Below are 23,745 nucleotides of genomic sequence, written 5' to 3'. Positions count from 1 at the left end.
AATTAAAAGAAAAATCATAAGAAAGCTGAGAGGCTTTTGTAAAGTCAAATAAACACTATACGGCTTAAACAAGAGTGAAAGATGTTGAGTAGCAGTCCCATCACCCAGAAATATTTGATAGAATGCTAAGAACCAGCTTAAAAAAAAAAAGTACTTTTTTATACCCAAAACAGAATTCAACAGCCTATAAATAATCTGAAATTCTGAGAATACAGTTACAAAGACACATTCAGGTCTATTTAGTGAAAATTTGTTCTGTGTTGGTATGAAATGGAACAAAATACGTAACAAATGGATCAGTGGCAAAGGAAGGATTTGCTGGTGGTCAGAACTTAGTTAATAAAACTATAGCGAGAAAATTTGCATTCATAATATCAGCCTCTTTCTCTCTCTCATATTTACAAATGAAATCCCAAAAATTAGATGCAGTGATATTGTTTAAAATATATCACAGAATAAGCACTACTAATAAGCAGTTAAATTTACCTTCAGGTCCTTCTCAAGTCTGTCTACTTCAGCTCCCAGAGTGTCAATGATATTCTCACCATGCTTAAGCATAAAGGCTTCTAATTCTTCAAGAGTTTTCACTTGCTGAATTTCCTAGGAAGAAATTAAATTTAAGAGACTGAGATGAGGAAAAGAAAATAAAGGAATAACACTCCAGAGGGTCTTGACATATTTCAAGAGGGAGGAAAAAAAAAAACCTAAACAAAACACTTCAGCTTTTGCCATTTACTCTCAAAACATCATCTGTTCTTATGTCTCAAAGACACAGAAGAGTAGCATCTATTAGATGAAAACAGCTGGCTCTATCATTACACCTGCATGTGATACAAAACCTTCTTCTATCTTTAATTGATTTCCTCCTCAACTTTCCAAATAAGTTTAGAGAATTTCATTCATTTTCTAGAAGTTTCTGAGGTATTTGTCACAGCAAGGCAGAGCAACCTGTTCCACTGTCTCACCACCCTGTGTATTCTTTCCCCATTTTCTACATTCTTGCTATTCCATTACACTGCCTACTCTGGGCATCACATAACCAACTCATCTGAAAGTCCATAAGGATTACTACAAACACTGCTGTAAATATGACTCCTCCATAATATCAGAAACTTGAAGACAATTGACAGGAACTCAGACTAAGAGACCAACAGCATATGAAACTGAAGGAATGACATTAAGGAAGAAAGAATGTTATACTCCACCCTCCAAAAGAACACAGACTTCAGCAGCACCAAAGCAGGTACTACAGTATTGCCATAGAATCTTACAATGGTTTGGGTCAGAAAAGGTCTTAAAGATCATCTAGTTGCTCCCCCACTGCCATGGGCAGGGACACTTTCTGCTACACCAGGTTGCTCAGGACCCCATCCAACCTGGCCTTAAACACTTCAAGGGACGGGACATCCACAATTCTCTAGGCAACCTGTTCCACTGTCTCACCACTCTGACCACCCCAGTAAAGAATTTTTTCCTTATATCTCATTTATATCTATCACCTTTCAGTTTAAAGCCATGAGCTTTCCTTAGAGGTCTCACACTAAGCTGTCTGGAAGCCATTTGTCCTGTAGTTTATCTCAGCTGCAGTATGTTTGGGATAAATAGGTTATTGCAAACAGACACAGAAACTATGAAACAGCTAATTCTTCTTGTGCATTCAAGTACATGACATCAACTTCTTTCTCCTTCTCACTACTCTAAAACCGAAGAGGAATAATGTAATTGATCAAGCTTAAAAAATATCTCAACCACAATAACCCATGACTATGATCACGGCAAGTCTAACATGAAAAAAGCCAAGGTAATCTGAATGACAGCATTTCAACAAACATTTCACAACTGTAGAAAGAATAATGTTGACAGCAGTGCTAGTTGAATGAGCTGCTTATTTGAAAAAGTATAGATCAAAAGGCAAGCACGATGTTCACCTTTGACTTCAGATGGCTGAATCCTACTGAAAGGACCAATGGTTTTATAGCTGACATGAGGTTACTATGTGAAAGAACAATGACTTGTGTAAGAAACAGTTGCCAACCTACAAGCAATCAGGAAGATCTTTTCCAACAATACTAGAAGTATTGGAAGAACTGGTGAAGGTTGCATGCAATTGCCAAGGGAAATAGCAGGTAAAGAATAAAATCTAACAAAGCATTTAAAAGAAGACTAGCGTACTGAAAACTGCAACAGCAAAGCAACCAGGCAAACTTGCAGTGCCTCAGTAGTACAAAGCTGATAGCACTCTTCCTCTCCAAAATGTATTATATTGAAATCCAGTAGATGAACAGGTCAGATATTGTACTGTACATACACATACATAATTCTTAATTTGACATGTTTTTAAAACTGGGATACTAATGGTTTAAAAAATTGCAATGTAAAATTTAAAGGTAAACTCTGATAACTTCTAAGTAGTTTTTAATGGACAGACATAAAATGCAGACATCTGACATCTGTATTTCATTTTGAAAGGGTGGAAAAGAAAGAAATCTTGTACACAAGCAAATTTACCAGTGAAAACTGGTAAGGAAGCAAAACATTTTGCTCACTTAAAACTCTCCTTTTGATTTAGATAATATTTATTTTCTTCATATTTCATAGTTCTGCCATATAGCAGAGAACATCTCTGCATTTCTATATTGAAAAGAAGGATTAAGAAAAGCTACACTGAACTATACTAAAATCAGAGACTGACACTTAAGGATGGTAATTTTTAAACATCACCAAAATGCTGAATCATGTGATGCAAGCAATCCATATTCACACCCAGTCTGAACAGCTGGACCTGTAAACCCTAATACTGCATCACCAACAGCCAGGCTAAATGGCTCTGACTAAACAGATGCTTTTTTGCAGGTGACAGGCTTCTAGTTTTAACTGCAGATCTTGTAATTCAATAAATGTATTAGAAGAATTATGTTCTCTTTTTTTTTTTTTATAAATCTGTATTTTCTAACAAAACAATCACAGAATCACAGAATATTCTGAGTTGGAAGGGACCCACAAGGGTTATCGACTCAAACACTTAGGTGAATGGCCTGTGTAGGGAGAAAACCCACAACCTTGGTACTATTGGCACCTGGCTCTGACCAGTTGAGCCAATCTCAAGGGTAATGAGTTAAAAAAAACCCCTGCTTTCCTCCTACTCAGGCACTTTTTCAGCAGCACATAATACGATTCTCTGTAAGTACATTTAAAACACTAACACAAAGTAAGAACATCTGCAACCCTTCAAATGAAGAAGTGAAATGTACCTCACCTACTTGCAAGTCTTGGGTTTAGAGGTATTTGAAATTGGAAAGTAAATACCAGATACTGGGGGTTACAAAAGCAATTTTTTACACATACTTGTAACAGCTGTTCAATGTCTTGTTTTTCCAGGTAAGACCGAGTAACAACACGTCCATCAAAGTCTACTTCTGCCTTGAATCTCACTTTGCTCATTCCCATGTCTGTGGCTTTAACATCATGAATTGCTCTGAAACATATACATTTTTAAAGAAAATGTAAAACAACATAGAACAAACCACTAGCTAAGTTTGACTTCTCAAGTTAACAATACTGTCACCACAAAATGATCCTGTAATTTTAAAAGGTCACTGCCTTTGACAAAATATCCTCATTTTGCCCACTCACAGTTCCATTAAATACTGATTTATGTTTAACTGGTTATACCACTTCGACAGGTTTCTGCAACACCATCACATCTATAAATCACTGCAATAAAAGCCAGACTACTAGAAGCATCACACATTTAGAACTAGACTAACAGTATATTTTTTAAAAATCCACAATTAGAAGTGTGAGAACTTCCCTATTCTGTGTTAAAAGTTCAAGTCCAACTTATTTTCTACTCCAAAGTTTTTGTACATATACATGACACTATTTAACAATCTAAGTACCCTCAATTCTGAGGAAAGGAACAATAACCTATTGTTAATCACTGAAAGGACACATTGCAATTATAGAAGTGTCCTTTCCTAAAGTTGGTAAAGGCATGATCTTTTGGAGAATTTTCAAAAATACATCTGACATAAGAAAAAGTTATGGATATTTTGTTTGGAACTCATTTTTGATCCTTCAGAACTATTAATCACAGCTTATCAAGATACACCTGTTTGTAAATGCTGAAAATGTATATTTATTTAAAGGTTCCTAATAAATACTAGAACATGAAAGCTCTAATGTTTATATTTTGGTCCTTTGAAAAATTCTGGTTTTCTGTAGCAGTTTTGTTCCAGCTTGTTGGACAAATTCTAATGTGTGAATATAGGTAGTAAACAACAAGCTCCTAATTTTTTTGGGATAAGAAGTAAACTCAGGACCAAGACATATGGTGATGCATTTCAAAAAAATTAAATAGTCTATTTTTTTCCTAATTATATTAGCAAAAACTCAGTTTATCTTTAAAGCCAAGAGAATTTAAAATTGCCACTGCAGAGTAAGTTTCCACATTTTTCCATCAAGGTCAGAAAAAATAAGTGGAGTCTAAAACACGGGACACAAATCACAAAAGTTTCACATTTTTCAAATTCCTGCTTCTGACATTTTCGAAGTAAAACAAGTATAAAATATTTCAAAGACTTTTAGTTTATTAACAGAAAAAATGCAATCTTGACAATTTGGTAAATTCTAACACAAAAATTCAGATTTAGCAACGCAGCTCACTTGATGGAAAGTACCAAACTTTACCTCCATTTATTTTGCTAAATTGTACAATTTCACTGAATCTTTACATTTAGCACACTCTTTGTCTTAATCAAATTTACTCTTCCCAACTGGAAATGCTTCTTTGCATCTGAATGTTTATAAATCAGAAATAACTTCACAGGCAGTGCAGGAAGAAAGCAGAAGGCATGTATGTTGGAAGAAGCCTGCTAGAATGAACAGCCAAAAAAGAACAGGAGACAGAAACTTTAAGATGAACAATCACAGGACGCTTTTACAGAATACTTCTTGTAATACTCAAGGTGGAGGAGAGGTAAGTATATTAAAAAAGAAACAGAACATGAACTAAATATAGAGACACCAAAACATACATCTTCGTAAATATTTAAGCAGATTAAAAGAACTATCAGCTTACTGATAGCAATAAAGTCTTTCCAGCTCCATTCCAATTTACACAACTATTCTGTGGGAAGGTATCAAATCAAAACAGTATTAATGGGAGTAAACTAGATGGCATCAAACTACCTCACCACAAAGAAGCTATTTAAGACAACAGGTGTGGTTAATGAAGGGAATTTGGAGCCATGTGATTCAAAAATATTGAAGACATATCAGGTGCCCACCAGAGCTAAGCAAGAAGATAATAAATGATATTTGAGATTCTCATTAAGCAGCAGCCTGATAAAATTCAGTGAAATTATGCATATTCTATAAATGTGAAGGAATTTGTGCATATAATCTGACCAGGAAAGATAAGACAGTGAGCCAAGAGGAGAAAAATCACTAATCATTCAAAAATACAAATGTGTATGCTAAAGCTTAAGCTACAAAGCTTGCTTATGGAAACTTCTGGATGGTTAGTAGACAACATCAATTCTAACCAGGGAAAAGAGCAAGTTTCACATTAATGAAAAATTTGTCAGAGAACATCAAGTTACTGCTTTTGAGCAATTGGTTGTAATAGTTTTGGTTTTTGTCCAAACCAGAATGACAGATTTTCCAGCACAGCAGAAGCACAACTACCCAACAGCTGTTACAATGAAGTAAAATTAAAGATGAAACTGTCACTAAGAATAGCTTATGCCTAGGAATCTGTGATTAAATTCCATAAGAACAGAATCAGGACAGAGTCTGTACCACATCACATATTTTATTTCACAGTTATGAAAGGCTAATTTCCCACAGTTCAGTTAAGCTGACCACAAGAATGATTTAGGCACCAAAGGTGTCAATGAGAGTTAAGAATGGAATGTAAGCAAGATCATATTAGTACAACAAAGCATTTTCCTACTAATAGGAGAGAAGCATATTGGATATTTAAATGGAAAAAAATACTTCTAATCCAGCAGGTTCCATAACTTATATTCAAGAGTAAAAAGAACTAAGAATAACTGTGAATGCAAATTGATTTTTCATCTTGCAATACTGATGAGAATTAAAACAAAAACAAACCAGGTTAACACCACTGTGCCAAAATTTAAGAACAGTAAACAAGTCCATCCATTTAACTGAGGACAACTTCACCTGACAACTGAAGGAAAAATAGTGAGAAAGATGGAGAGAAGAATTATACTAAGAACACTAATTCCAGTCATTAATTTCCCTTTGAAGAAATAGTTAATGTTAAAAAACTTCCTCATTTCAGTTGCCCTGATTTTTTTTTCTTATTTCAGCCTTTGGTTTGTTTGTTTTCAGCTTTTTCCCCAAAGTACACGCAAGGGTAACAAGCAAGGGTAATGTAAGTTTACATCACAGAGAACTGAGATTAAGACCAGATGTTTTATTAGATGATGTATGTTAACCGAGCTAGGGATAGTAGGCTTGTTATAAGAACTTGGGCAAAGACAAACTGGGCACTGAAAGAAATCAAAGCTGATAACGTAATGGATCTAAGAAAGAGATAACTGAAGACAAAGTGCATACAGAAGGTATGATAAACACCTAAACATGTTTCAGCTTCTAACCTCCAGAAAATAAAAACACACAGTTTCTCACTAAGTCTTTACTTCTTTTATTATTCACGCTTTTTTAAAATTAAGGTACTTCTTGTTAAAAAAAAAAATCTACAGCAAGAAGAATGTGAACTAAGTCTGCTCTGTTGAGAAGTTAGAGCCACCTATAAAACAGAATACAATATAAAATGGTACTTGGCCTGGGAGAAATTTTATTATTTCAGCCTCAGACAAGCAAAAGCCACCTGCACATTTCGAAAAAAAGAACTATAGAAGTCCCATACAAATAGTCATGTGAATTCACCTTCTCTAACACAGCACTGCTGACACATCCTTCACCATTCAGACTAACCCAGGGCCACCACAAATACTCAATTTAGTTACTGACATGTGAAAGTACTAACAGAATTGTATTCCAAATAGGAATCTTGTTTAGTTTCTGGAATGAAGGGCATGTCGTCCAGACCTCTTGCCTGGAACTGTGAGGATGCAGCACTTAGTTTCTTTCAAGTACTCTGGCATTAACTAATGGGCTTGGGTTTTTTTCCTTCACAGCTCAAAACTTACTACAAATTTAAAAAGCACTAGAATATTTCAGCTGATTTACACAGAAATATATTCCTAAATAAAGATTTAGAAGAAAACAAAAATAAGTTTTCTTCTAAATCAAGGTTAAGAGGGTTAAAGCTAAAATAGCTCATTGAAAAGCATTTAAGCAAGATTTTAGAATTACGATGAGCTGTAAGTTTACTACAAATTGCAGACTTGCAAAGGAGAAATTAGCATTGAGTTAATTCTATAAGCATGTAACATGCAGAATCCATTGCATCATAATACCACTGTAGCACATCCTGCCAACTGCTATAGAATTCCACACACTGAATATTAACAGAATTTAAGTATTTAAGTGCTAATAAACTATTCAAGCAACATAACAGTATCATTTAAGCACTTGCATTTCATGCATTTGAAAATAGTTTTAAGTCTGTGATGGCTTTCTCATTAAGTCACTGTCAATTCCTGTAGTTAATGTGGCTGTTAGAACATATCTGCAATGCTATTTTAGCTGTTGAACACCCGAGAGATCCAAGTATTCACTTACTGAAAGTTTTAGCACAGAAATAGAAGTCAGCAATAATAAAGATTCTAGAATCCCAATACAGAAGATTCCACACTAAAAATAATCTTACCAGACTTCTCCCATTAAATGTTATTTTCTTGCTTTTTGTTGTTCATAGTAGAGACTGAGCTGTAAAGATCCTTACCTTACTACAGGATCACTTTCCAGTAACTCAGTGAGCCGCTGCAGTTGTTCAGGTTCAATGGATCGTCCCAGCAGGGCTTCAGTGTTAGTGTAGATTAGAAATGCTGACACAGTTCCTAACAAAGTTCCAACACCTAGAGACCCCACACTGTCATAATACGGGTTTCCTAAACAAGATAGAGCAAATTAGTTTCACAGAGTATTTCTAAAATATAGCAGAGAATTCCAATTTCACACTGAAAAGAGTACATAGTTTTGAGGTGTTTTCTGGGTTTTGCTTTTTAGTGAGATTTTTTTGGTTGGTGGGGTTTTTTTTTCAAGTTTTTTTTTTTTTAGGTTTTTTTTTTTTTAATTCAGCAGAGATTTTTTCCTACTGAGGAACATAATGAAGCTGGAAGAAAACAAGCTATCTTAAAATAAATCCTTAAGTCCCTCCTAGGACCACTCCTGTCTCCTGCAGGACTAATAAACAAGTAAACTCTTGTCTGTATATGTGTTTCTATATTAGTAAACATAAATTTATACACAAAGTTATATCCACCTCAACATAGGTAGCAGCACAAAATCCAGTGTTCTTTTATCAGTAACTCAAAAATTTGCAAGTATGAACCATTTCTGGAATATAGTACTTATTAATAAGTTTCAAACACTCATGTTCAGATCCACAGAAATAATACTGTGTTTTTAAGCTGATGAAGGAAACTAGAAATGAAATTTAAAAATTAATTCTATATAAAAAATGAAACTCGCAATGAAGCCATTAGAAGCCACAAGAAACAAAATTCCAATAATTATTGTCTTTAAAAATCAATACATAAAAAGGGATGAATAAGTAATCATCCCTCTTTAGAAAACTTAACTATGCAGCAAAGACATTCTTTGAACCATTTGCTACACAGATCATCCTACGTTTAGTAAAAAATAACTTAGTTTGTATGACAAAATAGCTCAAAAATCTGCTTACAGAGTACAAGTATCAGAAAAAAAGAGCAGAGACATATTTGGCAACCAATACAAACGAAATGCTCTATGTTCATATCATGCATGGGAAGAAATCCACATTCTGCTTGCCTCTGTGCAGAATTTTACCTGTTAAAGAAGTCAGACCCATACAGGTAGCAGCTACAGCCACGCTCAGAACTGCTGCAGCATCCTCCAGTAACACCACATTGGTACTGGGATCACGACTCTGCACAACTGTACATACAACAAAAAAAATTACATTGCTTTGAAAGCTTAGCTTTACTACATTATGCACAGTACTTAAACTATAATAACAACAGCAATTTAAAAGAACAATTTATGCAAGTATATAGGTGTAATCTGAATTTTGGCATATGCACACACTTCTGAAAGCATTTATACATACACAGAAAAACCCAGTTATGGAAGCATCTCAAAAATGTTAGAAAAATTAAAAGGGCAATTTATCCTGAAAAATACATGCACTTAGCCAAGTATTTAAGCAGTGCTCTTAAATGAATAGTTTTCACCTAATTTGTAAAATGTTATTTGTTAGTAGAATAGAAAATAGATCAATAAAGGGAAAAGGGAAAACAGAAAATGGTTTCTATCATTATGCAAATAGTAGTGAACAGATTGTGTTTTAAATAACCACATACTTTACTGCTATAATGATACATACCATATTGATAAAATGAGAGACCCTTGGCTCGAGCACTCCTCCGAATTTCATTTATAGCAACAAGGAGGGTGGCTGAAACAACAAAGTTTTTGCTGAAAAATGCTAGAGGCAAAAAGACTTGTTTCCATTTTGAAAAGAGGGAACTTTTCTTTATATCATAGCAACAGATCATAAAGAAAGCTCTGATTATTGATACTTTGAATAAAGATAAAGCATAGTTGCTTTCTTTTCTACGTGTATCTCCCATACAAATCAGAACAGTTATATTCAATGATAGTTTAATACCAAAAAGGCATTCCATGTCTACTTCCCAAATTATGTGTTCTTCAACTTCTTATTATATAGACATATATAAAAAAGAAAAGTTTTCACACGTTTCTTTTTGTTTGTTTACAAGTATTTGCAACAGAGCTCAAAACTTCACTGCGTGAGCAAGGATCAATTATTACTGTAATTACTGACACAGTAATCTTAAGAGATTACAAATACTGAAATAGGAACTTGAAACAACATACCTCCTTCAGATACCAATGACCCTGCTAAAATGCAGTATGCCTATAAGGAAAAAAGAATCAGTTACTATATTATATGCGTATTTCTACAGATCTCTTCACCACAGGCTATCCAAACGTAGCATTCCAGAACCACATTACACACTGTGCCATGTAATTTTCCTAAACAGAAGGAAACCAGTAATATTCGACTCATGCAATATATTCCAAAACAGGAAAGGAGGACCTCTTGGTGGGGGCTATAAAAGGAAGATGCAGGGTTTAGAGAACAGCTCATTTTGCTCCAAGATCAACTGTAGCTCTTAAAAGGTTTTTTTTTTTCTTTAAACACATTTTCATTAAAAATGGTTTGAGTTAATTGTGTTGGGATTCAAACTGACTCACGAAGAGAACTTCAGACTATGACACTATTTTTTATTAAGTCACTGGTTTTAAATACAATACCGAACAAGATTAGCTTACCCACAGAAGAGATTCTACAGGATGAGGGTGGAGTAAACCTATGATCCCATGATACCAAGAAAGTCCTGCACCCATCATGAAAATGCCAACTCCACTAATCAGGGAGGCAATATAGCGCATATTTGTGAAACCATACCTAGAAGAAAGGAAAGAAAATTATTTCAGGAATATAAGATTCTACATCTCTACAAACATATCTCAAAGTTTGCCATCAATTTTTACATGCCTTAAATTATCATCATATGACTTGGCATCTATTTAAGACAAAGCAGCTAAATCCAATCTAATCCAAGGGGAAAAAAAACAGCCTACTTGAAAAAGGATATCTAATACATGCAAGGACACCAAGCATAAATATTTTTATAACCTGTTTTTAAACAGCTGTATTAGCTTTGGTACAATGACTGAGGATTTTACAACTGGAAAAAAAAAAAAAAAAAACCAAGCAACATTCACGTCAGGTTTAGATTTTAGTGAAATGCTACCTCTAAATGAGGACTCTAGTTTTGTGAGCAGCCAGTCTACATAATTCATAATACTAATTGAAAGGGAATAAAATTTATACATCTCTCAGTAGTACAGCTAACTACAGACATTCAACACTTGCAGTTTTTAAGTGCAGTGGAAGAATTAAAGCAATATTAAAAGTATGTATTTATTCCTTTTTTTGGTTTTAACTCCATCTACAAACAGTGCATTTTTTTTGTCTATATTGAGGAAGAAGGGAAAGAAGTGAGAGGGAAAAAGGAGATATGATGAATATTTGCACAAATCTAAGATTTAAATTTTTCAAATTTTAATGATGCTGTTAATGAAAAAAAGGGTAACTAATTCCATAAATTAGATGTATTTTTGAACTAGTGCTTAAAGAATGAATGACTTGCCCAAACATATGAAGAGTAAAACAGGTCAACCCCAAGAAAATACAATGTAGAGTACAGCTGTAACTTCCATGAACTTGTAAGAATTTATCAAGTACTACCCCTATTACTAGATAAAAACAAAGAGCAGTTAATGTTAAACACAACTCCTTATGGTACAAGTAACTGGCTCACATAATAGCACTTGTTGAAAAAAGGAAGAGGACAGTAATTTTTATTTTTAAAAAATCCTGTGATCCACATGAACAGTGTGTAAAAACAAAGTAGATCTATTAGTTGGAAGAGGCAGAAGAGCCCACAACAACTTAGAGAAATAATGTCAATTAAAAGAAAACATAGCAAAAGCATACCATGAAAAAAAAAACCAACAAAAAACCAATCAAAACATGCACCAAGCCACTGAAACTACAACCCCTGCAGCTTGAAAGAAAACCCTTTTCTTATTTTATCTATTGTAAAATCAGAAACAATACATTTCAGAAATGACACAAAACAGCAAATTAAAAAGAACAAGGCGATGCACAAACAAGAACTGATCTTACTCCTATATATAGTTACCAAAATCTTTATTTACTCAAAAAGCTTACGGATGACTAGGGTCAGGCGTCCGTGCAGACTGACTGATGCCCAAAGCTAGCAACGCCTATTTAAGACAAAAGGTTAAAAAGAAAAAAAATTAGAAACATTCTGTATCAACTCAACTTGAAAGGTAAAGATAGATGCAATTTGTTGAACTGCATATATGCTTTGCTACTGATATCTTACTAGAGCTGGAATATAATCCTCAAAATCTGTCATCTAAATCTACCACTGCCAAAAAATTGTTAGCTATACCTACATATATAATATATACACAATTATATGGTGTGTATATATAATTACTGTTAATTATAACTTAGAATTACAACTGAAAATGAACATTACATGCAATCACAAGTGTTATTGCTGTGCTTCAGCGCAAAGGAATGAAGTTGCTCATGGAACAAAGCTTTTTAAATAAATCCCTCTTGAAGAGAAATTATACTGACTGTGGTGTAGTATGGTGATGACATAATATTTAAAGCAGTAACTTTACACTGCAACTTTTCAGCATATTTTGAAGGAAGAAATAACCCCCTGCCATCTAAATTGCCTATCTGGCATATATTTAATTAGGCATGTATTAAGTTGTTGATGCAATAAATTATAAATCTAGACCTGAATTTTGCAAAGCACATGTTTTGTTTTAGGACTATGGATAATGAAACATAGTAACAAATACTAAAATGCAGACACTTTAGTCTTAGCAGCAGCAAGCTGCTTTGAGGCAGCAAGGTTTCTCCTGTGTTTTTCCCACAACCACACACTCAATTATTTGAAAAAACAAAACAAACCCTCCACATTTCAGTGGAACGTTCAACTTTGATATTTAAAAAACTATTAAAAAAAAAACTATTTAAAAGAATAGCTCTCCAATGTATATAATACCACTATCAAACTTGGTTCACCTGTACATTGACACACTTGGCCAAGTGAAAAATCAAACACTTCAAGGCTGGCCTCCCCATACATTTAAGTACTATCAGTTGAATTAGGAGCACCCCTGTCTTCACTTTACATTTGGAACAGCTGAAAGGTTGTATAAAACCATCAAACAAAATGTGAGTCCTAACGCAGTCTTCCGGGACGGAAAAGCATACTAGGTCCAACTCAAGGAAAAAGTTTGCCAAAACTATGTTAATAGACTTTTCAAGATATTCAGCCTGCTCTAAGGTTCCACAGATTCCTCAAATTTGGAGGAGCACAAGACTGTTGCATTTTATGAATTACAAGCTACCCAAGGACTCATCTTTCTTGAGCTGCATGAGCCTTTCTTTCAACCCTTTCTTTAAGGGTTGATTTTTTTCCCCCCAAAGCCTTGCAATATCATTTTAAGGTCTCATAACACATGCTTCAAGCATACTATAGAAAACAGTGGAAAAAACAACATTAATTTTATCCCTGCACATTAATATTACAGGCTCAATTCTGAGCCTGCCACTTCACTTCTCAAAGTAAACGTGCCATGTATGTGGCTACTTGTGCTGTGAGAGGCTGGTAAGGTAATCTAGGAATAGAAAAAGAAAACAAGATGCTCAAATTCTCATCATTATTCTACCTAGGGATGAATAAGTAACAAAGTCTGACATTATATTACAATAACTGACAGGAGAAGCATTTCAAGTTAACAGTGAACCAAAATATTAACCAAAATCATCTTAGTTTCAAGTACCACTCATGATCCATGAAGTAGCTGAGTACAGTTCTTACTGAAACTCCCCTCCTTCAACTTATTTCCAAAAAAACTTCAAAATCTACATTCTGATTTCTCATTCTTACATTAATACAAATTAAAAAGCATCCTATTTTTTTTTTAATTCAAGTGCACAACAACTACTGTAAGTATCTGTCTTTATTCCAAGTTTTATTACAAGTACTAACTTTAGCAGAATGGAAAAAAATACTCACCTGGTTACATGTGTCTGCTAAAGAATGTATGGCTTCTGAAAACATACTTGCAGAACCCGTGTAAACCCAAGCAAGTAGCTTAAAGAAAAAATTCAACCCATTTCTGAAAACAAAGAGAAGAAATACCAAAATATTTGATGTTTAATATTTACAGCAAAACCACAGGTGCTGTACAATCATGCATTACCTGCCAGAAAGTGGTAAACTCAAATATCAGTTTAATAATTAGAGAGCTGTGCAGACAGATAACTCATATAGATTTTCTGCATGGTTACTGTGAAAAATATCCTTTCAGCTAAACTTGATAATGTTCAAAAATCATTAACTTCTAAGCAGTCCCAAACAAGTAACACTTCCTGAAAACTACCATCACAGTCACTACTCAGAACAACTAATTTTCTACCAGTGGGAGAATACAAGTCTTAACAACTTCCTTTTCTATTTTTTTCAGTCCTTTGCCTCCTACACATCCTCTCCCAATTCTATAGGGCAAGGTTCCCTACTTCAATCTCAGTCTGAGGCATTCTCAGTAGGATACAAATGTAAGATAAGAGACAGGAAGGCAAGAGACAGGAAGACAAGGCTGTCACTAGATTACACTGTAAAAATTATCTATGGAACTTCTCCATTAAGATGTTCAGTGCGAATGAAGAAGACATTTTTACAGCTACAGGTTTACTGGAGTAAACACTGTCCTATGTTGCACAAAGGTAACTATTAGCACTAAAGTCCAAGTCTACATTCTCACTTCAAACATCATCAGAATCAGCAGGTTAACTGCTATAATCATATTGCACAGAAAATCAGACTAGAGAATTATAATATCCTCCTCTATATTTTTTTAACATGAGTTTCATTTATTGCCAATTTTTTAAATTATCTAAAGAAATTAAGTGTTACAAGAAACTTTTAACAACATCTTGTAGTGGCGTATTTTAACAACACGTGCCAGAAGTTACATTCAAGTTAGAGGAAGCAAACCCAGCAGATTCTGAGAAGGCAGCTAAAATGCTCTGATTTGGTTGGAAACAAAGTTACATTCTACATCAGTCACCACCACTTCAGAAAGTATTTGCTCCATTGTACCGAACTGATTTAGCTACCTCATTTCTATCTGCATGGACCTGAAAGTAGGAAATCTTAACAGAACACAAACCAAAGCTATTAACACAAAAGTGTTCCAGTGCAGCTGGTCTATACCCTCACACACGGATCCATAGAACAACTCAACTTTTGACTGAACCACATTTCATCCTCACTGGGGAAACCTGAAGTTTGTTAAAAGTCTACCAAATAATTCTAACTGCAGAAGTTAAGACAGATTGATTCTTCTTGAGACAAAGCCAAAATCCTTTAAAAATATCAGGACCACAAGCAAAGGAGCACTGATGCTGGCCTTGACTTAAATCTCTGAAAAGTCGTAAGATATTTGAGTTCCAGAGTAGCTTGAACTTCTGAAAAAGCTCCACGAAAAGATGACTGAGCAACACAACTATCTCTACAAATTTCTCCTGGACTGGCTGCCAAGCATTCCTGTATACCAATACTCAAAAATCCAAAGGTATTTATGAAGAGAATGCAATGTTTACAGCTATGCTCTATCTAGAAAGCAAGAGGAAAGGTCTGTTTTCTCTGTATGAGTGTAAGAAACAGAAGGAGGTAGAAATGACCACAACACCCCCAGTCTTTTTTTTCCATTAGAAACATCCATACTAAAAATTCTTACATGTTTTTAACTTAAAAGGCTCTGAACAGTTACTAGTAGAATACTCAGTAAAAAGGGAGGTTCTCAGTCAAATGAGCTTTGTATTTTTCTTCCACAAATAAAAGAATATCGTTTTGCAGAAGCTCAAAGAGTTACTTCCTGCTCAAAATGTTTTGGTTTCCTGGGCCAAAAAAAGTATTTTCCCTCTTTCTATTATGCTTGGTTATATCAATAGGGCCTTTAAAATTAAATAGCTTTTATAAAACAAAATGTATTTAAAAACTGCAAGGTTTCATGGCAAGTAATTTTTAGCCTCCATTTCCTGAGAAAAACTTAACACACTTCCTCCTATTTCATACCAGATAGTCTCTGTGATCATTTGTTTTACATCAGAATCATTAATTTAACCTTGTTTCATTCAAACTTGTGAAAGCTAAAAAACTCAAAAAATACCCCCTTTTCAATTAGGAAAGAAAATAGCTAAAGAACAGTATAAAGAGAAAAGTGAATTGTTTTCTGTTGGTTATATGGAAGACTGTTTAAAATGTATGAAAAGCTTCCTTTCAAGGAGCAAGAAAAAAGGACAATTTTAAATACCTGCTTCTTCACATCCTTCAAAATTTTAGTTTTTACTTTAAGAAACTCTATTGTCTGATCAATTCCAAAAAAATTGCTCTTCTCTCATCAGAGATATATTCAATACCTGATCGCTATGTACTGATGAATGTATTCACATAAACTCTCTCCTATCAACAATAAATAGATAGATCTATTGATTTCAGTTACAGACACAGGTATCTTTATCTTAAATACACACACTGTTCCTATTTCCAGGACAATATAAATAAATTGCTTTATACTTGCATAAACAAAACATTATTTTTTTTACTTACATGCAAATAGCTACCATTACCACCTTCCCTGGTCCCTTGAAAAACATAGCTGCTGAACTGGAGCGTGGCTACGTAAAGAAATAACAGATTATTTAATAACTAAATCTAGACCTCGTGAGACACCTACCATAAAATAAAAATTAAATTATTAAATATTAAATTATTTATTATTAAATTAAAAACTTTGCACTACCCTGTATTGCAAAAGTGAAGCTACAGTTCTTGAAGGCAACTAATTTACTACTGAATGTTCAGCCAAAGTGCAGTTGGGTCTTCCATATTTCTACAAATAGTTGGCTATAAAAAAAATAAACCTCCAGTGAAGTCTGCAGCAGAGGCCACTGCAGCCATAAGGCCCAGAACCTGCTACAGAATCATTCTATACACCTGGATCTAGGGTATCTGTCTGCTTAAGCAAAGAGGACGGGCCAGCAGTGCATAGACAAAAGCACTCATCTTCTGGGGTCTTTTTCCTTAAAGAAACTTACTTAGGTTTTTTTAATTAACACTATATTCACTGTACATATTAATAGGTTATACATGAAATCACGAGTACAGCTGTGATTTTGGTAAGAAGGCAACTGAAAAAACAAACCCTCTTACTGGTGGATTACACTGCCACAGTACGAACCCATTCAAGCTGTCATCATAACATTTACTACTGCATATCAGATATGGATCTGGTAAACTACAAAAAGTACAATAAAGTGCAAATAAATCTTCCAATAATATTCAGTTACACTAATTTGCCTTCAAAAGGTAGCATAATACATTTCATGACACTTTTCTAGCCAAATACTTGAAAACGTCCTTACCTTAGTATTTCCAAAGAACTCCTTGTATTCCCACAACAGCCTTTGGTTTCTAAACAGATCTGCAATACAAAATTAGTATCATGAATATGTAGTAGTAACCAGTAGTTTCAGGAATTGAAGTCTACTTTTTTTATGCAGCATAATCTATCTGTGAAAAAAATCCTCTCTTGATACTGTTAATCACAAACACATATTGTTATATACTCATGCAAAATGACAAATACAATATGTTATGATCCTATACATTGTTATCATTTCTACCAACAAATGATAATGCACAGAGGGTAAAACCTCAATACACTTCTGCAAATTCAGGCATTTTATTTATATCCAAAAATTATTCTCCAGGTCAAGGCTCCTGACTGCACTTTCAGTACACTTACAGATACCTTAACAGGTACCTGCAGTTCTAGCCTTTTTCGCCAGAAGGGTGTTCTAGCAGCACAACTGTTTCCAAAAAACTTTACCTCTCATTTTAAGGTGCACAACTGCACTAAGTATCTTGAAGCAGTATTGCCTCTTGTGTGATTTTAACTGACTAGACAGATCCAAATACATTAAACACTACTGATTTGGCTGTACATGTTATTGACAATATCAGAAAGGATAACAAAAATAACATTACACAAAAATATATTATTTGGGGGTACTTCTCCCCTTCTGAAACACAAAGGCAAGCTGAATTCTTTTCAGAGGAAAAAAATTAATGAGTAACGGTATGGTATAAACATCTGGATCAGTTTTAACTCTTTTCAAAATTGGAATTAGAAAACTATTAGAAAAATTAAAAGAAATGCAAAGGCATTGAAAATGTAAATTATCATCTAGAAATTGAAAGCCCCCCCAAAAGAGTATGACTATAGATCTCAACTGAATGTACATTCTTGCTGCATCACAAAGAAGATAAATTGCAAGATAGTAACAGACTATATCTGCATAGATAGTAAAACATGCTACTCTAAGATTATGCCATAAAACCTAATCAGCAATTGCTAGTTCCAAATTTACATGTTCTCAATAAAATAACACTATCTGGTGGATTTCTAACAATCATACCTGATTTTATATTTCAAGTTCTTTGAAAACTCTATACTCACTTTCTCTGTACTTGATCTCTGCCTCTTTACGTCGTTTTCTTTCTCTGGCAAGAGCCTCTGGACTACCCCAAACTTCAAGAGACCTGCATGAAGTAAAAGTAACTTAACAATGTTTCTATTCATGCAACTTTTTTTTCAAGCATAAAAACATACCCTCCAATTTTATATCTGCAAAGTAATTATTACAATAATCAGGATATAAAATCTGTTCTGATAGAAAACAAAAAACATTATTGCCCTTATACATTGCAAACCTGACTTTAAAAACTCTTTTCTCTCTCTCATCATCCATTTTAAATGTTCTTACTTTGCCTCTACATCCGATCTCAGGTACACGGTGAAAGTCTCAGTGTCATCATGGGGACTCCGTCGCTTAATTTTCCTCAGCTGGTCTAAATCACTAAAGAAAGGGGACAAAGAGCTTAGTGCAAGGAAAGGATCATATTGTTCTAATTTGACTTTTATGTCTAGGTGATGTTCCACAATTTTGATATTACTAATTTGCTGTACAAAAAAGTGAAGTTGTTTACTTCAAACAGAACATATAGATAACATGAAGCAAGTATCTCTAGGAGGCTATTGAAAACTACTGTTTTTCAAACACAGAAGTCCAAATCATGTCTTCATACTATGAAATACTGAAGACAAAGTATTAAAACACTATATAATAAAACATCCAATGAATGATCCGTATGTAACTGATAATGTGTACATATGTTAAACAAGCAGATTTATGAATTAGCATCTCTAAATGGAAATCAGAAGTCATGTGACAAGAAAAGTTAACAAATTTAATCCCAAAATTTATACTCCCAGCACAAGCTGCAAAAGGCTGAAGATAACAAAGCTACTTGGGGAAACAGATAAAATTTCCTATGCTGAGCTACACATTAGGGCATCTACACCATTATGTAAAAACAGGTGAAGAACAGAGGTGTCTCCCCCCAACGAGATTTATGGTCTCATAGGTACAAATAAACTACTCTAAGAAGCAAGTAATGAAACATGAAAATTAAGTGCAAGCTCCTAGTCCACTGTAAAACTAAGCAAGAACTAACTTCAGCCACTTAAAATTATGTATACACAAAAGCATTTAGAAAAAGTTGTGCAAAATCACTCTACAATCACAATTATTTCTCATGCACATATGAACAAATATTCTGAATTTAAATCTCAACTCAAACCCATCATACCTGGATTTAAGACAAAACTCATTTATTGCTCTGACTCCAGTGATGAAGTTATTCTGTGTGTATTTTGGTCCATACTCTCTTTTTTTAAGGACTGCTTTCACTTAAATAAAGAAAGAGATACACAAGTTAAGTCACTCATGGAGACTACAGCAGAAACTTCAAAAAGTAACTCAATCTAGTGTCATATTGTAATATCTCTAAGTGGAAATCTGAAAAACAATGCTTGCCAGTGATACAGAAAATTGACAGAGAAGAGTAAGGTATCTTCCTCATTGTGGAAATGAGTAAGAGTAGAATGATTTACCTCCAAAAATGCTACTTACTAAGCTGTAGTTCAGGGTTCTCAAACATAACTGCCACTGCCAGCTACCTCTCCAACTTTGATGTCAGAGATGGTGCTTGGCTCCATAAATAGCATTCAAATATGGCCAGTTGGAAACCCCTGGTCTAGCAACTGAAATACCAACAGACTGCTCCATTTCTATTTTTTCCAATAATCAAGTCCAGCTTCTGCAAATAAGACTTTTGACCCTTGCTGAGCATACAGAGAAATGAGGCAGACTGTATACATCATTTTTCCAAACTATTACTTTCAAAATTAGTACTCTTAACATTGGGCATTTATAACAATTAAAAACATTAATTCTTTATTTATAATGCTTTTTATATCTAAAAAATGTACTTTTATCACATCAGATTTTCATGCACAAGGAAAAGAACACCACACATATTCAGAAAAATTATAAATGGAATTTTAAATTTATGCCATTATTTCCCACTTGTCTGTATGTACATAATTTCATCTTATTCTCAAATGTAAATCACTATACACTAACATGCATTAAAAATATGCTTATTGGAAGACTAGTTACATTCGGAAGGATATAACACAACCAACACTGTAATGTAACTAACATTACAGAATACAACTTAAAACAAAAAGCTCGGATTCTACTGATGAGAAGACCTTAGAGCACACGTGAACTTCAGGCATACCACAAGACTGATATGATTTCTACAGTTGGTCCAGAGCTACTCCTCACAGGATACTTACAGAAAGACACTGCTTTTAAAGACTTCGAGAAAATTTTTCCCAGACTTCTACATTGTCTTTTTGCAGCTTAGCAACAAAATATATTGCTTGACTCTCCACGATGCACTAACAGTAGAGGTATCAATATTTATCATAATAATCTGATTTCTCTCATCCAGTTTGAACTTGAACAATTTTTTAAGTCCCTGAATAACCACATTCATCCCACAAAGCTTCTGAGTGAAGGTGATGAAAAAAATCTTAAGATATTTTCTAAAAACAGTACACCATTTACTAATGTTAGAACAGGTTGATAATTTTTAATCAAGAACACTTCCCATCTGTTATTTAAAAAAATACACACCCAAATCATATTAACCTTACTATAAAACAACTTACAGATTTATCACTTACTAATTCATCTTTCAGAAATACAGGTAAATTTCACTAAAATAAATCATATATTGTACATTGTATATATTGTACTACAATTGTACATTGCACAGTATCTCAACAATCCTACTCCTAGTTCAAGTAACTGTATAAAACTGTAGTAAATGTGGAGAAAAAAAATCTATTTGGTGTTTACAAGAGAAAGACAAGCTCTATAAAAGAGAATGTTAAAAAAACACTTAAAAAGGACATTGTTTTAAGATTAGTGATCCTTTAAAAATGTTACTGTCTTTGTAATACTTAGTAGTACTTGGATCAGTAAGTTTCTAAGTCAGAGCAGCTTTTTAAGATTAGAATTCCACCTTCTAGACACTATCAAAATCCTTAACATAAACATTCCTCCTTGCACATCTTTAATTTAGAGAGGAAAAACTCTTATTGAAAGATGTATCTATTTTCACAATTATTTCTCAGAAATAATAATTTCTCCTATCTACCTTGTATTTTCTCCCCACATGCATATACTAATCGACAATAAACCTAAAGAAATTGACATAAAAGATGTAGACAAAAGTGTACAGAAAATATACATAAACACTGATTCGCCTTGTTACAAAAAGAAATTATGATTTGATGTTTCTTTATTTTGAGGAAAGACAGGAAGGACTTTAGATATATAGAATGCTAGGAGTAATCTAAAGCGGTTTTTAATGGCGTAAAATTCTCACAATAATACAATAGGAACTATTAGTATAATAAAGTGTGGAAGGAGTGAATAAAGACAGAGTGAAATCAAGTCATGATAAATTAAAAATACAAAAGAAAGTTACACTCTTATTTTGCCATTCATGTTTTTAAACAATGTAACTGATGAGTAAAGCATATATTTACTTGTATTGGGTTTGCATGGCAAGCTTTCAGTGGAGGGCTACAGGGGTGGCTTTTCTGAGAAGCTGCCAGGAGCTTCCACTATGTCTGGCAGATCTAATGCCAGCCAGCTCCAAGAGGGACCCACCACAGGCCAAGGCCAAGTCCATCCAAACAGCGGCAGCATCTCTGGGACAATGTATTTAACAAGCAGTGGCGGGGGAGAAACTGGGCACAACGGCAAGCACAGCCAGGAGAGAAGAGTGAGAACACATGACAGAAACAGCTCTGCAGACACCAAGGTCAGTGCAGAAGGAGGGAGAGGAGCTGCTACAGGCACCAGAGCAGAAATCCCCCTGCAGCCTATGGTGAGGCAGCTGTGCTCCTGATGGAGGACCAAACACCAGAGCCAGTGGACGCCCAAAGGAGGCTGGGACCCTACGGGAAGCCCACACTGGAACAAGCTCCTGGCAGGACCTGTGGCCCCATGGAGGGAGGAGATCACGCTGGAACAGGTTTGCTGGCAGGATTGGTGACCCTGTGGGGGACCCACACTGGAGCAGCCTGTTCCTGAAGGACTGCACACTGTGGAAGAGGGATCCACACTGGAGCAGTTCATGAAGAACTGAAGTGCAAGGGAAGGACTCATGCTGGAGAAGTTCATGGAGGACCGTCTCCTGTTGTAGGACCCCATGCTGGAGCAGGGGAAGAATGAGTCCTTTCCCCAAGGAGGAAGGAGTAGTAGAGACAATGTGCTTGATGCCAGCTCCCGTTCCCCATCCCCCTGCACCACTGGGGGTGAGAAGCTAGAGAAAAGCAGGAGATTAAGCCTGGGAAGAAGTGAAGGGTTGGACGAAGGTGTTTTAAGATTTAGTTTTTATTTCTCAGTACTGTAGTCTGATTTGACTGGCAATAAAATAAACTGATTTTCCCCAAGTCCAATGTGTTTTGACCATGACAGTAATCAGTGAGTGATCTCTCCCTGTCCTAATCTCAACTCAGGAGCCTTCCATTACATTTTCTCTACCCTATCCAACTAAGGAGGGGAGTGATAGACTGCCCTGGGTGAGCACCTGGTGTCCAGCCAGTGTCAAGCCCACCACATTATTACACACAAATGGGAACTTTACACACCTCAGATTAGGCAGTTCACATGGTCAAAATATATTTAGAAGCAACACTGATTAGATTAATTCAGTAATAAGAAAGAACAGAGGAAGACTTAGAACAAGGAACAAGGAAGATCAAGTATTCAGCTTAGCCACATTAAGTCTGAGAGGGTGAATGGACATGCCTAAAAACACACAAGGAGGACAGACTGCAACAACATGTGAACAAACAAATCAGTCTTTTCCTGAAGAACTCTGCAGATTAAATGAAGATTACCAACAAACACAGAAGAGTGTGTAATTAGAAAGAATACTGCTATATTTGATTTTTTAGGAGTCGTTTTCAAACAAACAGGTACCAAACAAAGCTGGCACACAAGTGTGTATTAAAATGCTATTCACATAACTTGTTTACACAATTGAAGAGGAGCCAGAGTTTCCTTACACTTCTTTTTTTTTTTTTTTTTGACTACTAGCATACAGCAGTAAAGTTTCAATACACTAAGTACTCCTTTACCTTTTACTTGGATTGGCTGTTTAGGTGAAGACTGGTTTTGGCCTGTGTTGGTTGTATCTTGTCCTGTAAAATAAAATTAAAGCTCCCTGTAAATATGGAAGTACCTACCTTTCTTTTTAGTAAAGAGTTTGACTGACATAACATTAGAATATATCTTAATATTGCTTTGCACCCTGACAATTAGAAAATTTTTTGCCAGATTTCCAACATTTAAAACTCTCAAAAGACAGAAACAAAGCAAAACAAAACAAAAAA

The 23,745-nt window shown here is 34.8% G+C and overlaps 1 protein-coding gene across 3 annotated transcripts in view; it reads right to left on the bottom strand.

Moving 5' to 3' along the window:
* SLC30A9 (solute carrier family 30 member 9) overlaps nt 1-23,745 on the bottom strand; it is a 35,564-nt gene that overhangs the window by 7,310 nt on the left and 4,509 nt on the right. For 2 of the 3 annotated variants that reach the window (XR_007203444.1, XM_048302774.1), the window contains exons 3-17: nt 23,491-23,553; nt 19,572-19,671; nt 18,686-18,778; nt 18,379-18,461; nt 17,282-17,340; nt 16,467-16,534; nt 13,869-13,971; nt 11,969-12,024; nt 10,501-10,636; nt 10,042-10,081; nt 9,527-9,598; nt 8,971-9,078; nt 7,883-8,048; nt 3,346-3,475; nt 487-600 (exon numbers count right to left, since the gene is read on the bottom strand). Coding sequence is in view for 2 of the 3 variants with exons in the window: in XM_048302774.1 (XP_048158731.1) it covers nt 487-600; nt 3,346-3,475; nt 7,883-8,048; nt 8,971-9,078; nt 9,527-9,598; nt 10,042-10,081; nt 10,501-10,636; nt 11,969-12,024; nt 13,869-13,971; nt 16,467-16,534; nt 17,282-17,340; nt 18,379-18,461; nt 18,686-18,778; nt 19,572-19,671; nt 23,491-23,553 (1,391 nt within the window). In the remaining variant the exon portion in view is untranslated. Of the gene's footprint in view, nt 1-486; nt 601-3,345; nt 3,476-7,882; nt 8,049-8,970; nt 9,079-9,526; nt 9,599-10,041; nt 10,082-10,500; nt 10,637-11,968; nt 12,025-13,868; nt 13,972-16,466; nt 16,535-17,281; nt 17,341-18,378; nt 18,462-18,685; nt 18,779-19,571; nt 19,672-23,490; nt 23,554-23,745 lie in introns of those variants that run through there. The other variant, XM_048302775.1, reaches the window with a different exon arrangement.

The sequence above is a fragment of the Corvus hawaiiensis genome, chromosome 5 (assembly GCF_020740725.1).
Source record: "Corvus hawaiiensis isolate bCorHaw1 chromosome 5, bCorHaw1.pri.cur, whole genome shotgun sequence".
NCBI classification, from domain to species: domain Eukaryota; kingdom Metazoa; phylum Chordata; class Aves; order Passeriformes; family Corvidae; genus Corvus; species Corvus hawaiiensis.
Note: the sequence above shows the minus strand (reverse complement) of the source record. Positions and strands in the feature narration are given on the sequence as shown.